The sequence below is a fragment of the Spermophilus citellus genome (assembly GCF_964194105.1).
Source record: "Spermophilus citellus genome assembly, chromosome: 11".
NCBI classification, from domain to species: Eukaryota; Metazoa; Chordata; class Mammalia; order Rodentia; family Sciuridae; genus Spermophilus; species Spermophilus citellus.
The window spans coordinates 50,094,776-50,111,649 of NC_138192.1; the positions used below are offsets into that span (position 1 = coordinate 50,094,776).

At 35.6% G+C, this 16,874-nt stretch overlaps 1 protein-coding gene across 4 annotated transcripts in view; it reads right to left on the reverse strand.

Annotated features, from left to right (window-relative positions):
- The window catches only part of ZEB2 (zinc finger E-box binding homeobox 2), a 128,604-nt gene that overhangs the window by 3,981 nt on the left and 107,749 nt on the right, over positions 1-16,874 (reverse strand). For all 4 annotated transcript variants that reach the window (XM_081262422.1, XM_081262423.1, XM_081262421.1 and 1 more), the window contains 5 exons: positions 12,237-12,425; positions 11,316-11,530; positions 8,534-8,642; positions 5,455-7,424; positions 3,801-3,981 (listed from right to left, as the gene is read on the reverse strand). In XM_081262422.1, coding sequence (XP_081118548.1) covers positions 3,801-3,981; positions 5,455-7,424; positions 8,534-8,642; positions 11,316-11,530; positions 12,237-12,425 — 2,664 coding nt within the window. The remainder of the gene's footprint in view (positions 1-3,800; positions 3,982-5,454; positions 7,425-8,533; positions 8,643-11,315; positions 11,531-12,236; positions 12,426-16,874) is intronic.

Consider the following 16,874-nt stretch of genomic DNA (forward strand, 5'->3'; position numbering starts at 1 on the left):
AGAATAAAGGAGACAATGTTTGTACAATGTTCAGCACAAGGATTTCATAGTAAGCACTCAGTTAATATTAGATAATTTTATTCTTATTCATTAATACATATTCAATAATTTCCCAGATTTTAGCAAGATGCATGCATCATGGGCAAAGTACATGGAAGGAATAAATCTGAATGGAGAGAAAAGAAATTGTATATGAAAAATTAGCTGGTGCTTTAGTTGTAGTACCGTGCATGGGCAAAATTGTCCTGCAACTTCTTTTGGATAATTAATGTCTCATGAGCTCAGAAGCACAAAAAGGTCAACCTGTTAGGTCATTTCATGGAGAAAATGTGTGAATCATTTTGAATGAACTTTACAGTCGACACGGCTCTCTCTTTTCCCAAGAAACAAACCACAGAGCAGTGTTGTGAGAGAGAACAAGCACTCACCAGTGAGTACAAGATCTGTTAGAAAAGCTGGGAGATGCCTGCTAAACCTGCAGTCCATCATATCACTATTCTATGGTTACAATTTTCAGAAAATTTGTTCAATAAAATTCTCATAATAGAAATAAATTAATTCTGCATTATGAACTAACTGAAAGAAAAAAATGTTCAGCTATGATGCCATACAAAGTATAGAATCTGGGAATAGGTGAGAGTTTTGACATGTACCTTACACTAAATAGTCTACTAATCTCCAGATGTTTCACTATTAAGTCTTTAATAAATTCAATTTAAATAGAAACTGACTTGGACATTCATCTCTTTTTAACATGTTTGATTGGTTTACCTGATTCAAAAATAGATGTCCTAGAATTAAATTTCCACATGAGCAAGATTCAGAAAAACATCCAAATTGATACTGGGTGAATCAACACTTTTTTAAGGTAAGGTTTTTTCCTCTAATATCTAGGTTCATGATTCATCTCACAGCTAGAATGATAACTGAAGTTAACAATAAGGGGAAGGTTTGTGGTATGAAAAAAATATCATATAACTGAGATACAGAATTGACTAATGATTTACTTAAAACTTAGACTTTACTCAAAAGTAGAAACATTTTTTATGACTTTTCTAAATAAGATGGATTTTAAAGCACCTACAACAATGTCTCATCAGAAAAAGCACTCAATAAATGTCAGATTAAATTTCAGTGGAGTACAAATGAGCTCTTGACAGTGCCTAACAGGAGTTTCAGTTTTTTATTTTACAGTCCTTGTTTATGACAATTAATCCTATTAAATTCAACATTTACATATTTTTTCCTTTCTCTGACCCAGTCCCAGATCCCAAGAAAGCAAGTAAGCAATAAGCCATTGATAAGAATGAGTAAGCAATACATATGACTTTGGTATCTGCCTAGGAAATAAATTAAAATAGGTTGAGGCAAAAGAGCACAGGTCCTAAGAATAAGTAGCTCTTAATATTCTTTTTAATTTAAAAGATTCTATATGTAAAATTGTAGACAAATATAACAAACACACTTTATCAATGACACATTCATAATCAACACATAAAAATCAAATGACAATTCAACTTTATTTCCCAAACTTAGAATCAATCAACCCCAAGAGTGTTCTCACTTACAATATTCATATTAATTCATTCTGAAAATATTACTACTGATTAATATAAACAAACACAAAGGCTGGTGGAGCCCCATAAGAATAGGAAAATGGACTGTATTTCCATACATATCCTAGTGATAGAAAATTCATAAAGAACTTCACTTGCATGGAACCTAATACACTGACGGTAGTAATGTCATGAGATGTTTGGCCAAGAGACCAAAAAGTTAACACACTGGAAATTTGACAAGCTGGGAAGCCGACCGAAAGATAATTAATCACAACTTTAGAGAAACCATTGGATGGTTAGCATCCTGTTGCTAGGCAATGTTTCTGGCAGCAGATCTCACATCTTAAAGAACTTGAACATTTTACTTTTTAAAATCGTTATTTTTTAAATTAGTTCATTAATTTGTTTGTCAACTTTTGGGTCTCTCAATTAGCTATATAGCTATGGGAGTTACAGACTATCTACTTTATAGGAAATAATTATATTGACTGGATGTCAATATGTATGATAGCCCTCACTAAAATAAAAGTTTTGCACTCACCATGTAGTAAATGATAGAGTTTGCATATGGTCATATAATAAAACGATTCAGAGAAGGAAAGATGCCTTCAGTGAAGTGCCTAATGCTGCTGAACAATGAAATACAAAATATATTTGAGGTTGATTAAAATATGAAAGTAAATTCAGGTACGAAAATATCTTTACTCTCTAAATGCCTAAATAGGACTTAGTACTAAAGAAAATATCTATGATAAAAGACAAATGTAGGAAACTTTTGACATTTTATACATATCACTTGACTATCAGAGCTGTCTGGATTTGCTATTGATTTGGATTGTCTTCAAAGTGTCATTAATTGAACTTTAAAAATAATAACAAGGAATATCAGATCATTGGGGGAAAAGAAAACTGGATTGGTTGGAGTAAGAGCAGTTATTTATCAGTTTTGTGCTCTTCACAAATATTCTCAACATTTGATTGACAGAACTCATCTATCTTTGTTGAAACTCTCAGCCTGATTCCGGTTCCTTTTGCTGACTCCAACACATGCCCAGTGAGGACTGAGGCATGCTGATGAGTACAAGTGTATTCTAAGGACAGCTCTCAACATCCAACAGGGGACCATGTATGTAGGCAGTTAAAATAAAACAGGAACTACTCACAGTCCTGTTCTTTTTTGCCTTGTCACTTTTCTCCCCCAAACCATTAATTTTAGTTTGATTTTTCCCACTCCGTATTAAAATGGTTTAATGTGAAATGTTTTTCAACATTCTCCCCACCCCCTTTTTTCCCTTTCCAATAATTGGACTGAGATTTTACACTCTTTCTTTCCTCATCCACGGCTAGTACAAGATGTAGATTTCTAGTAGAGAAGAACTGGATAGGACTGCGAGGAGACTGAGTGTTCTATTCAGGGTAGGAAGAGGAGAAGGGAAGGTGGGACAGAGGCGGAGCTCAGCCACAGAGCTGCAAATCAGAGAGATCATGGATTGGGGGAAATACTACTGCTTTATATTTTGGTACTTTGTCTTTTCTTTTCTTTTCTTCTCTTTTCTTTTCTTTTCTTTTAATTATCCAACTATCTCTTTACTCATAGGGACAAACGAGGCTACTATCTTGTCAACTCTTTGCAATTAATTGTTCCTGATTAGTGATGCATTAATTGAAAATAAACTAATTAACTTTAGAAAGCAAACTTTAGTCTTCCAAATATAAGTAGACGAAGTAACTCATTTGATCTTTTACTTTCTCTTATGATACTAACACTTTTAGTTGATTCCAAATGTGGTCAATTTATAAGAACCAAACAAAATCACCCCCAAACTGTGGCTTACTTGATGTTTGGGTGATAAAACTAATACATGATTGACTAGAGTTAATGTTACATTTTTACATACAAATGTTCATCAGAGTTTAAGAATTTGAAAATATTTTCAATAACTAGGCTGAGTCATGTCATTTCATTGTCCTGGCCATTTAAATATTCCTTTGCCGTGACTTATAAATTTGTTTTACAGATTAACTTGAAAGATATGAAGACAAGCACACTCATAAACACATGAATGATCCAATAAACAAGCAACAAAAAAGTCCTACTGAGCTAAGGCAAAAGCATTATTTCTTCCTTGTTGAAGGTATCAGCATATGCTACATCTTATGTTGCACAAGTGTACTCATTAAATATTATGAAATGTACAGCAGGCCGGGAAGCTCTAACTAGCTAGTCAAAGTCACTCATACCTGTGTGTTCGTATTTATGTCGCAGAAGGGAACTGCTTTTCTGGAATGTCTTGTCACATAAGTCACATGCATACATGCCACTCTCTGTCTTCTTGATCTTCTTTCGAGACAGACAGGAATCGGAGTCTGTCATGTCATCTAGGCCTGACATGTAGTCTTGTGCTCCATCAAGCAATTCTCCCTGTGATATAATCACATAGTTCAACACAGTCTTTTTCTCTTTGTGTTTACACCAAACAACTCTGCATAGGCTGACATTTGGAAAACCTAAAAAATGTTCGCTATTTATCGATCTTATTTTTTAAAGAAGTTATTTTTCCTGAACAATATATGAAGCCTCACATTTCAAGAAAAATATCAGCCTTCTCTGCCCTAAATGGTAGAGCTTACTATTTTCCAAGGATAGAAATGGTCAGCCCTGAAAGTGGAAAAAACATAAATTTTTCTAAAATCCTTCTTTTTCTATGCCAGGAAATATCCATGCGTGAACACTGACCATCAGAATTTGTGTTTTTTCCAGCATGCTTTACTTTAGAAATGATCTGTAGCTGTAGAAACTCCATTTTAATTGAATTTTATATTTAGGTACAAAATGTTATTATTATGCAATCTATTTAAATGTATGTCTACCAACTAAAAGCCTCAAGCTATATTTTTATATTTAATTTTCTAATTTGAAATAGGGAATATTAATAACACTTTTTATCAATGTTCTATCTATGTTAAAACAGCCTTCAGCATTGAGCAATAATGAATGTGGATCAGTAAATTATTAAATTTCTTGATATTTATTTTGTCTTGATCCAAAGGAGTGCAAACTTGCATGATAACATACATTTCCATTTGCTAGCCCACAGTTCAGTTTTCTTAGACTACGTTTTCACTAATTAATATTAGAGAAGATTAAATAGGCTTAAATACATTTACAAAGAGGGCAGATGTACTGTAAATTGGAATACTGGAACAGCTGTTACAGAGGTGTACTGCCACTTATGCTCCTGTTTTACAAACAGGAATTAGATTGCATAATGCTAAAATGTACCTGCTTTTGTATTTGAAAAAAAAAACATAATTATTTAGTAGTTTAAAGAATAGGTAATAAGTCATGTGGAATGTACAAAATATTTTTTAAATGTTCTTCAAAATAAACTCTTCACTATAATATAGTATATTTCAAATTTATTGATGTTTTACTTGAAAACTGCAAACATCTTTAAGAGCGAGTGTTATAAACTTTAACTTTTAGGACCTAGGTAAGTCCTACCAAAGTATTGTTATCAATATACATTTTTTAAAAGCAGGTGAGTCAATCTAAATAAACCTCAAAAACGTTTACATTTCTTATTTATTTTAATAGCAACTGTGCTTACAGATAGAGCACTGTGTTCTACTTTCATCTATTTGCTTTCTAACCCACTTAGTTTTAGGTTCACATTCTTTTTTAAGAGTCTTTTCTATTTCTCCTGATATTTGTTACTGAGATTTTTTTCCTTTGTGCACATAATCTACATAATTTTTTAATGTCTGTGGTACTGGGGATCAAACCTAGGGCATCACACTTAGTAAACAAGTGCTCTACCACTGAGCTACATCCCTAGCTCAACAATAATTTTCATCTCCTTTCTTCAGAGCAAAAAAAATCTCGTTTCATTACCTGAAATCCTTGTTTCCGCTGGTACTTTCTCCTTTGCTGCATTTCAGCAAAGGTAGCTGCTCCAGTTGGGTAGGTATAGGCCATATGTGGTAGGAAGCTCATCTGATCCAGCCCCGGGTATGGTCGTAGCCCAGGGATACTGGTCTGGACTGGCGGCATGAAAGTGGCAGGGGGAAATGCGCTTTGTGGTGGAAGGGCTGTGTATAAAGGTTTGGCACTGAATGGGTTCATGCCGAACACTGGGTTAGTGCTTTTGTTGTCCAGATTATTCGAATTCGAAAACTCCTTCTTGATAAAAGTCAAGTTCAGAGGCTCATCTGAGTTTTCAGATGATGAAGAAACACTGTTATGGTCTAAATTTATGCTACTAGCTTTTGTTTTGTTCTTTGTGGCTATAATACTTTTGGGTTCCTTCATTTGTTTTGGTAATGACAAGTCCAAAGGCTCAGCCTGGAGCTCCTCAGAAGAGAAGCTGTTTGGAGTGTATGAACTACTGTGGGAGTTTTTAGAAGACGTGGAGGAAAGATTTAAGGGAGAAGGAGTGTTACTCCTTGAGTGGTCCAATTTTTCAACTGGTTTAATATTGGTAAAATGGGAAGATTTTGTTAGCCTGAGAGGAGGATCACAATTTGTCACACTGTTGTGGAGTTCTGCTATAGATGGTGATGTGATGGAGTCCATAGGCTTGACTGGAGACCTGGGTAGTAAAGAGTCTTTTGTGGGAGGGTTACTATTGGGAGCTAACGGCTTGGAGTTCCTTTCCAGTGATGGTGACCTGGAATTTGAATACTGGTAGACTTTTCGTTGCTCAAACCATTCCTTCACAAATTCCTGAGGAAGGCCCACAGCAATGGAAATTTTCAGCAGTTCATCAGAGTTGGGCTCCATGTTCATAGCATAGTATGCTTTGAGTACAGACATGTGGTCCTTGTATGGGTTGATGGGGCTTGTCAGTCCTTTCTCAGAAAGTACAGATGACAAGAGGAGGGCTTTATTATCAACAAATACTCCAGCTTTGTTGGGGACTATGTTCTCATGAGGTTGCAGGACTGCCTTGATCTCTTCATTCATCTTACAAAGGTAACGTTCATGCTGATGCAAGGGAATGGGGCCAGGAAAGCTTTCTTTACAGAACTGGCATGAAAATGGAGTGGATATGTTGTGGTTCTCAATCATTTTATCATCAGTGACCAAATCTATTAAAGTACGTAGCTTCTCTTTCTTTATATTACTGATCTGTCTCCTGGAGTCAGTAGTCAAGCTCTGGAGGCAAGCTTTGGCTTCATTGACTTTTTCTAATGTATAGTCAATAATACTTTTAGTGGCACCATTATGACTCACTACTGGAAGACCAACAGGTGGAATATTAGGAGAAGTTACTCCTTGTTCCTCAGGTTGAGAACATGGGTCCTTCATGTGATAACCTTTCAACTTTGAAATCTCTTCAGCCTTGCAGTCCATTTTCTGTCTGGAAACCGTATTGTCCACAATCTGGAGAACCTTTTGTACCTCGCTTAAATTACTATTCATTGTGGGAAATCCGAGTAAAGGGGCTTCCATCCCTACACCTAAGTGCTGCATTGGACTCTGAGCAGACGGATGAACTCCTAAAGGGCTGGTGGCTCCCAGCCCACCATTCATAAAGGGACTAGTGCCACTGAACCCATGCGTGGCCATAAGAACTTTATAGTCATTGAAGTCTAGTGGTTCTGTTTTAATTTTCAGTAAGCCTGTTTGTTCAGACATACTAAGTGGTTTTCCATTCTCCAACTTGTTTCTTAACTGAGTAATGGCTGAATTAGTAGGAGAAGAAGAAACAGAATTAGGGGAAGAACCCGTCTTGATATTGTTTCTCATTCGGCCATTTACTGAGATTAAACCAATGCATTTCTTACTGCTGATGTGTGAACTGTAGGAACCCGAATGGGAGAAGCGTTTCTTGCAGTTTGGGCACTCGTAAGGTTTTTCACCTAAAATGATAATTAAAATTAATGTTACATTTCCTTGATTAGGTAACAATTGCAGTTGTCTGCTGAGACAAGAATCTGTGAAAGCAAATGAAAAGAACACATGGGGGTTCCTCTACATTCTAGGTGCTTAGATTAGAATTATGTGACCATAAGCGCTTCTGGGCTTTATCTACCCTTGGAGGACATAATTCAAGATGTTAGCAGTGGAAGGTGAAGGCTATCTAGGCCTTTTTCTGCTAAGATCCCAAATCTTGTCTTGCCATCGGCAGCCTCCTATTTAAACAGAGTGTCAGATTAATGTGTGGTCAATATCACAATAAAGATGTCACAGTATTTAAAGGGAAGTGTAGTCATGGCTTTAATCAACTCTGTGGAGATTCCATTGATTCTACCAATCCAACTAGTTCTTTGAATAGCATCCAATTTGGTAATAAAATGCTTGGCAGAGCTATCAAACTAGTTATAAAGAAGAAATCTCAGTAGTAGGATATGGTTCTGTGATACACAGTTCTCAGGAATCAAGGAGCATTTATCATACACAAGCTGTTATCCAAAATTCTTCAACTTTTTCTTTCATGTTTAGGTATCAAAAATGAGTGGCCTTCAGAGTTTGCCAGCTGACTTTCTTCAGGTCAGAAATACTTAATCTGGAGAAAGGGTTTTAGAAGGACAAAAAGGAGCCTCTAGATTTAGTAATAAATCAAAGCCTTTGTAATTTTTAAGAAGAATAAGCGGGCTGGGGATGTGGCTCAAGCAGTAGCGCGCTCGCCTGGCATGCGTGCGGCCCGGGTTCGATCCCCAGCACCACATATAAACAAAGATGTTGTGTCCGCCGAAAACTAAAAAATAAATAAATATTAAAAAAAAATGGTTGACATGATTAAAACTACTACTAAAAAAAAAAAAAAAGAATAAGCATTCCTCTTCTTTTTATAAGACAGGGTTATGGGTGGTACCATAAGTCTTCATCATGAGGTACACATAGCTTATTAAATAAATGGGTAGTTCCAAAAAGCTACAAACAGGTCTGTGTAAAGTTTAAGTAATCTTTTAAAATTTCTTTTATTAAAAACAATGCATATGTGAGTGCCAGCACCTCAGCTACTCACCACTGTGAATTCGAAGGTGTTCTTTCAGATGGTGTTTATACTTGAAGGCCTTGCCACACTCCGTGCACTTGAACTTGCGATTACCTGCTCCTTGGGTTAGCATTTGGTGCTATAAAAGGAGAAAGACTGTCATCAGTTTTGTGCAGGAGGAACAAAGAAAATTTGTTACGAATATTTTTAAAAGGCCTCTATTTTTCAGACAGGCCAAAAGGTTTGAGTGCATGCTTATTTATCTGCCCAGTCTTTCAGAGTTGCAATAAAAGTGATAATGTTGGTAATAAAATTGGAACAAATAAAAAAAAAAGTGCTTTCACATGCTCATCCAAACACTTGCTTTACAATTATTTGTCATCTCTTTTTCAGAATGTTTCTTTGACCCTTGAGAAGGTATAATTGTAAAGATGTTTGTGTTTCTTTGTGTTTAATGCAAGATCTAAAATCTAAAGATTCCTTGCTAGAATGAAACAATTTTGTTGAGGAAAAAAAATGTTGCCTAATAATAGTCTAAAAAAAGGCAAGGAAAAGAAAAAATAAAGAAAGCCTCACACATTAAAACAAAATATTATTGAACTTTCTGAATCAGGTTAGAAGTTTTTCTTATAATAAAGCAATCTGAAATTTAAAGAAGAGCAAAAAATAAATAAAATTCCCACATCAAAAACTCATAAACATTGAAAACAAAAAATGTGGACTGTAAATACTTTTGTTACATGGTAAGTATGTTTAAATATTCCATTCATTGTGCTAGGAGCACATGTAAACCCTGTTTTCCTGATGTGTTGCCTATCAGATTTGTGTCATTATTAAATGTAAGAGACAACATCTTATGTTATAACTGCTTGAGCAGTTTTATCACAGGCTAGTAGGAAAGACTTCAACAACTTTTCATTTTCCTTTTAGGTAGTGTGCAAAGGAGTAGGGACCAAAAGAAAAAAAAAGTTTGCTGAAAAGACAAGTTAAAAGCAGTAGATATAATCAAACACAGCTGACCTTTTTGAACAAGGGGGGAAAAAAGCAGTGTGACTTAGAATTCTGGAAAAAAAAAAATACAGTCATCTACTCTGGATGCTCAAGGTAGGAGGTCAGCCTTTTTCAACCAGCAATGACACAAAAGCCTTTTGCAAAAAGACAGCACAGAAACGGTATGACAACTGCTAGGGTGTGCTGAATCTTCCCACATTCCTAGTGAGACAGATGGTGTTACATGGGACACAGGGAGGTTTGTTCAAACAGCAGCAACCTTCAAAGATCAAGCGGAGCCCAGCCCGCCGAGCGCCATTGAGGGACCAGCGCTCATATGTTGCTGAGTTGCATAAACAAACAGCAACAGCTGCTTTGTCTCCCCCCACAGCCCTCAGAGGACTACTATAAACTTTAGTTGTGCCACTGTTAATATGATACAATCATTTTAATTTACTAATTGTAAATGCCATGAGCAAATGAGGGGACTTTTCAACACCAAAGCTACCATTCATAATGCGCCAACACAATCACACTCCTGCATGTGAAATTTAAAGCAGTTATGCTAGATAAATATCTAGGCCTACCCCGCTTTTTTTTTTCTTCCTGTAGTTTTGTGCATAGAAGGCAAGGGAAGAAAGACTGTTACATAAGTGAAGCTATGCAAACATATTATTTTTCATAACTGATCTTTGAAAAACATTCAGGTGACAAGTCCAATCAGATGTAAATGGAATGATTTATATGAGCTATCCTGTTAAAACAGTAAAATTCCATAATGTAGCTTTATAATCATTGTTTGATTGTGTTTGCTGATTCCTATTTTCCTTATTCAAAGAACATAAAGCCCATAAGGAAAAATAAGAATTTTATGTAGAATATCATGTTTAATCATTTTTAAAACAGATATGGTATCAAACTTATATAGGGCAATTCCAGTTCTGTAGGGCCAGTTATTGTGACTTATGATACACCACTTCTGTTACCATCTGAACACATCATAATATCAATTTGCGGAGTCAATTCTCCCAGGAGGACAGAAAGAGCAATTTTGCTGAGACATTTAAAGGATGCTGTGAATCAATCCTATTCCGTCATTTTAAGGATTTAAGAAGCTATGATTACCTGTGCAAAACAGAATTCTTATTTTTAAAACAAGTAAGTTAAAAGAAGCAGAACAATTGTAACATATCTAGCTACCAATGTGCACATCAACAAGGGATCATTTAAAATGTACACCCAACATCTTAATATTATTCCAATTATTTTATATATATATATATATACACACACACACACACACACACACATATGCCATACACCTTTTTTATTTTGCTTAAAATAGATTTCATAAACTAGTAGCAACTCGTAAAAATATTCTAAGTGACTGAAAGTGTTATATGACAAATGAAAAGAAACACTTGTTTTACTATGACTTAGGTTCTATTTTAAAAAAAATTCTAAGAAAAAGTAGGTGAAAAATGGGATTAAAATTGCTGAGATGTTTAATAATGTATAATTAAAATGCTACAATTTCATTCACTTTTTGTGGAACATAAAAATGAAACTAAAGTCAAGTTAAAGTGCAAATAAAATTTCTAAATTAGAAATTAACACACTCATTCGATCGTGAACATAAGACTATTAAATCATATTAGAAGAGACCATCAAAAAATCATTTAGACCTCAATTAAAGCTATTACCATTAAAAGATCTGCATCTTCAAAATGCCATGAAAAATTAATAATGATTGCCAATCAAAGCAATATCGTTTCTCTAAGGGGTTATTATAGAAAGAAATCACTTAAAACCAACCCCCCACCTGATCTGTCCCTGGCTTGTGCGTCACCATATGCCGCTCGAGCTGGGTGCGGTAGGCAAACGTGTAGCTACAAAGAGGGCAGGAAAAGTTCTCCTCATTCTTCTCGTGGCGGTACTTGATGTGCTCCTTCAGTGATGTCAAGCGCTTGTAGCCCCGGTCGCAGTAGGGGCAGGTCAGCAGTTGGGCAAAAGCATCTGGAGTTCCAGGTGGCAGGTCTGTAGCCGAGAGACGAGAGAGAGAGAAGCGGGCCAAAAGGTCAGTAAATCAATGGCAGCTAATGGGCTGACTGCCCGGGATGGTATGACAGGAATCACTGCAATCTGCTCCACCAGAGTGCCATCATTGCACCCGGCCTCCTCGCACACCAGTCCCCTTGCACACCCAGGACAGACTTGTCGGAATCAGCTCACACCGTGCCTGAAAATTAATTAATTACTTAAGCTTTTTTTTTTTTTTTTTTTTGAGGGGGGGATTTAAACAGCTGATAAATGAGGAAATTCTTTTTAAGTGACTGACAGCTTCTATGAAAGCTTTAGCCACATATTACTCAGAAATTCACAGTGTGAAGGAGCTATTCAGGTGTCAATAGAGAAGAACAAAAGGTGAGGGTCAGTGTTTCTAAACTTTTTTTCCTCAAAAGTAAAATATTTCAGAAAGATAGGAATACATTTAGATATTTTTATCTCTTAGAAATGGGCTCTAATTGTTCTTGTTCTTTATTGGATGTACAAATGACACAAATTTGCTGACAAAAAAATTTCACAATACCCTAAAATTACAGTTCTAATCTTTGCTCATGAAATTCCATGCCTCTGCAGCTGTTCTTCAAATTTTAAGGTAAACACCCAGGCATGTAGTGCATTTGTAATTGTAACAGCTGCAGAGGTCAGTGTAGTGGCTAAAAATGAATTACAGCCTCACCATTTTCTTCTTGCCCATTGGCCTCTGGCGTGCCAAGGCGAGACAGCTCCTCAGGGGCTTCTGGGTAAATAATGGCTGTGTCACTGCGCTGAAGGTACTCCTCGATGCTGACTGCATGGCCATCGCGTTCCTCCAGTTTTCTTTTGGCAAAGTATTCCTCAAAGTCTGATGTGCAATTTGCATTCTTAACTGAAATCATAAAAGGAAAAATGTCTTTTCAGGGCCTTCTTCCTCAGAGCCCACGTCCATCTACATCGTTATTAGTAGCAAATGCTGACTTGCAATAAGACCACAAATACCTGGTTTATTTGTAAGAAGTATAGAAGATGACCAGTTAACTGATTACATGCTTATTGTTATACACAAAAAGAGGATACTTCACTTTAAGTTAAATAAGTTTTTTTTTCTTCTGAGAATACTAGTCTGCATAATTCACAAAAAAAATGAAAGAAAATTTAAGATGTTTTTAGTAAAATTTAAAAGATCTAAGATATTTTTTGTATGGCATTCTAAGATCCATAAACATGAGAGATAATATAAGCTCAAAGCTACTTTAGTGGTCTATATAAAACTTCCTTTTCTTTTAAGAAAAGTATATTTAATTTTTTATTGTCCACTAAACATCCCTAACCACAGATCCATCCGGTTGCTAAATATAAGCTTTTAACCCTCCACCCTCTGAATATCACAGACAGCCAGGAGTACATAGTCTGAGACAGATGTGAAAGGAAAGATATTCCTAGAGAGATAATAATGTGGACTTTGTTTTTAAAATAAAAATCACAGAATGTGGTAGTTTACCTTTCCCTAAAATTTGAATCTTCAGCTCAGTATTTTAAAGCTGCTGAAAATAAAATTAAGCTCACAGCTGATAAAAATAAAATAAAAAGTAACAGAGGGAGTTAAGAAGCTGGCAATGCTGCTGTGTGATTTTGATATGGTTTTAACTTTTGCAATTATGACTCCATTCCCATGAAATGAATTATAGTTGTAAACCAATTTTAGCAAATTATGTCATAAGACATTGTATACTTGAAACCTCTAGATGTGTTCCTGAATTAGTGTGGCTTAAATATCTTAGATAATTTTTTTATTCATAATACAGATTTGGGAGAGTAGCTATTACATTATTTTCTAACACACATAGGTGAAAAAAGTACTTTGCTACTAAAATAAATGGTGGAATCTTACTATCAGGGTTTTGAGAACAGTTAACTTTGATTCCACTAGATTCTTTGCCTTACTTTCTTTGCCATAAACAATATTAATGTATTTGCCATATTAATTCTCCTTGACAAGTGTGGCAGGGTGATGTTTGAACAGACAAGTCAATTTTTTTTTTTTGCTTTAATTGTTATGAACTTGTAGATTTTAAATGGGAAGAACTGAGAGTAGAACCTCCCATTAATTCAACATGTACTTAACTGAAAGCCTAGTAAATGATAGGCATTGTGTCTTGCTCTGGTAAGCAAAGAACATGTTGAGTCTCATGCTTCTGGAAGCTATGAAAAAAAATCAATAAAACTGATATCATCTTGAAAATAAATACATTAAACTTGAAGAGATATTATGAAAGTTGTATAGAGGTTTAAAAAGAAGCAAGAGGGATCTGGTGGGCTCTAAGAGATCAAGATAAAGCATGAACGGAGAAAGCATGAAGTTAGCTCACTTTGGAAGCTGGGAAAACAGCATGTGCAAGGTTGTGGTGCTGCAAGGAGTGTAGACATTTCAGGATCTAAAAGGATATGCTGGAGTGCAGAGTGAAAGTGGAGCCTCAGGGTGTATGGGTGAAGAGGCCAGCTGGAATTGAACCTTGAATTGGGCAATAGCCCTGTTAAGGATTGGGTTTTTATTCTAAGACAGACAGGAAGGCTTGAAGGGTATTAAGCAAAGAGGATGATTAGATAAAATGGTGGCTATTCTTTTTTTTTTTTTTTTTTTTTTCAGTATTGGGCATTGAACTCAGGTATGCTCTACTATTGAGCTACATCCCCAGCCCTTTTTATATTACTATATTTTGAGACAGGATCTAACTTGCTGAGGCTGATCTTGAACTTGTTATCCTCCCGCCTCAGCTTCCTGAGTAGCTGGGGTTAACAGGTATGCACCACCAAGACCCCAGGTTTTTAAATGACAACTCTGGCTACAGTATGATAGGGAGTGGAAGAGAAAAGTAGATTCTGGGAAACTAGTAGGCTCCTGCCCTAAAGCCAGGCAAATTGTAAAGGTTAAGTGATTGGTGATGGAGACGAAAAAAAGCAAATGGATTTGAGTCATAATAAAGAAGTAAAACCCCTAATACTTGTGGAAGGATTGAGTTTTCCAAGGTGAGAGTTGCTAAAATACTTTCCTGTGGTTTAAGATTTCCAAATTTGATGAATTATTGGTGATATTCACCAAAGAAGGGAACACTAGAATTCTAAAAAAGACAGGAAACTATGGACCGATAGGTGAGGTCAAATGAAAGAAAAATGGGGAGAATTGCACTTTGTGGACTAAGTTATAACAATCCTGAGTGTTGTGATCTCAAAACTTTCTCTTTTGTTACTCTACTTTCTGTTAAGTTTAGTAAGAATGGCAGTCTGATTCCAAGACTTGTTTTCCCCTCAAAAATAGACTTGGAATGTACATTAGTGGATTAAGAGATTATACCTTGAAATTTTGCTGAAATCTTTTCTTAGCTGGATTTAATAGAAGAATAGGGACATTAGTTAAGATCTCCTTTCTGCCACTATACTCACAATGCCATGGATGCTTTCCAAAGGATACTTATTGGTGGTGATTGTGATGATGTCATTTAACTTGCATCACTGAGCCCCTAGAGAGTATGCAGGAACTGCCAACTTGCATGAACTATTTGTGCATTGTTTTGAATCATCAAAATAACTTCAGAACTACCAAAAATCAACTTTTGCTTTTAGTGACAAGAAAAGAGAAGGGAAACAAAATGGTGGATCCAAGATGAACGTCTTTTGAACAACACGACTGATTTTACCAGTGAATGACTCCTTTTTCAGTGCTGTGACAGCAGAAAGTTATGTAATAGTTCCTTTCTGAATTCACACCTACTAGAATGTTGTGAAATGTTTGAGACATGATTTAGGTTTTTCGAGAACACTGTACTACTTGATGACCTTAATGTAACCTAGTAAACTTCCTTTTCAATTATGGATGGACATATATTTAATATTCCAATTTTATTTTGATATTTCAGCAACTATTTGAGGTATCTGGCTATCTTTGCATGGATTTTCATTTGCATATGAATGTTTTCATCAGAAATGTAATCAAATGCAAATTCAATTGGATTTGCATTAATAGCCTTTGGGCTTAAAAGGGAGGAAAATTCTGATTTTTCTGGATAGGCAAACTAAATTGCATCTAGATACACTTCTGGTATTTGGAGAGGCAGTTCAATTGCTAGATCCAATTTGGCCATGCTAGATTTCTACATTGAGTGTAATGGAGACAAAAGACTTCAAATCACGTGTTCTCTTTAAGGATCATCTTTGTTTCCTGAGCATTGAGAATATAGCCTAGAAATTAGTAGGCTCTCAGAAACCATTTATGAAATGAATGTGGAGTAAATTATGTTTTAAATACCAATCTTGGTGTAAAAATCTTCTAGTAAAAGAAAGTATAATATATAATAAGTATATTTGAGGCATGGGCTTAGAACCTAGTTCAACTGTTAGCTCGAGTAATTATAGAACAATGTGGTAAACCATATTTTGGTGATTATAAATTCTTGTAGGAGTTAGAAAGATATAAAATTCATGAAGAAGATGCCATTTCAATCATTTAAGTCTACTTGCTCCATCAGGGTTTTTGTTCATGTGATATAGATATGCTATTGGTTATATATCTTATATATCTAGAGTCACTTACGTGAGCTAGAGTTGAACCTTCCCTGAGCTAGGTATAACCACCATGAATATAAGGTAGTTTTCTCCTAGGGTCTTTTATTATGGGTACTAGTAACATGTGGTTTTTCTTCCCAGCACTATACCCTTTTCCTTTGCCTACAAACAGCTCTGCACTTCCCTATTGCTGAGCTTTACAGTGCCCAAGGGAGCTGCTATGTTATAGCATGATTCTGCTCTCTTTGCCACAGTTGATTATATACACCTAAAGTGAGCCAATCTTAGTCCTCTATTCTTTAAACCAAAACATTGATTAGTCCAGGAACAGCCCATAGATCCAATTGAATTCAGTGAATCTCTTCATTATGATTTTAGGATTTTGTTTCCAAAAATATGTCAAGAGATTTTTTCCCTCAAATGACTGTAGCCATAAGAATGAAGGAATTGGTACTTTCCATATAGCAAAGAAAGATTTATGAAAAGAATGAATAAATCAGAGAAAAGAAGACAAGACAGCATACCCCTAGAGTCTGTTTCCAGCTCTATTTGTTCCTGAGGTCAAACCACACCTTACAATCCCTGTGTTGTCAATCATCCTTAGATTCTGTGAGCTAAGAAACTTCCTTTTCTACTTTAATCTATGTAGTCTCTGAAAACTGAACACCCTAACAGTTATAGTACTAGAACAAATGGGATTAAATTTTGGTAACTCTCAAAATTATTGGGAAGAATAAAATTTTGCATTTAGAAGTTTGCACTTTTTTTTCACAAAGAT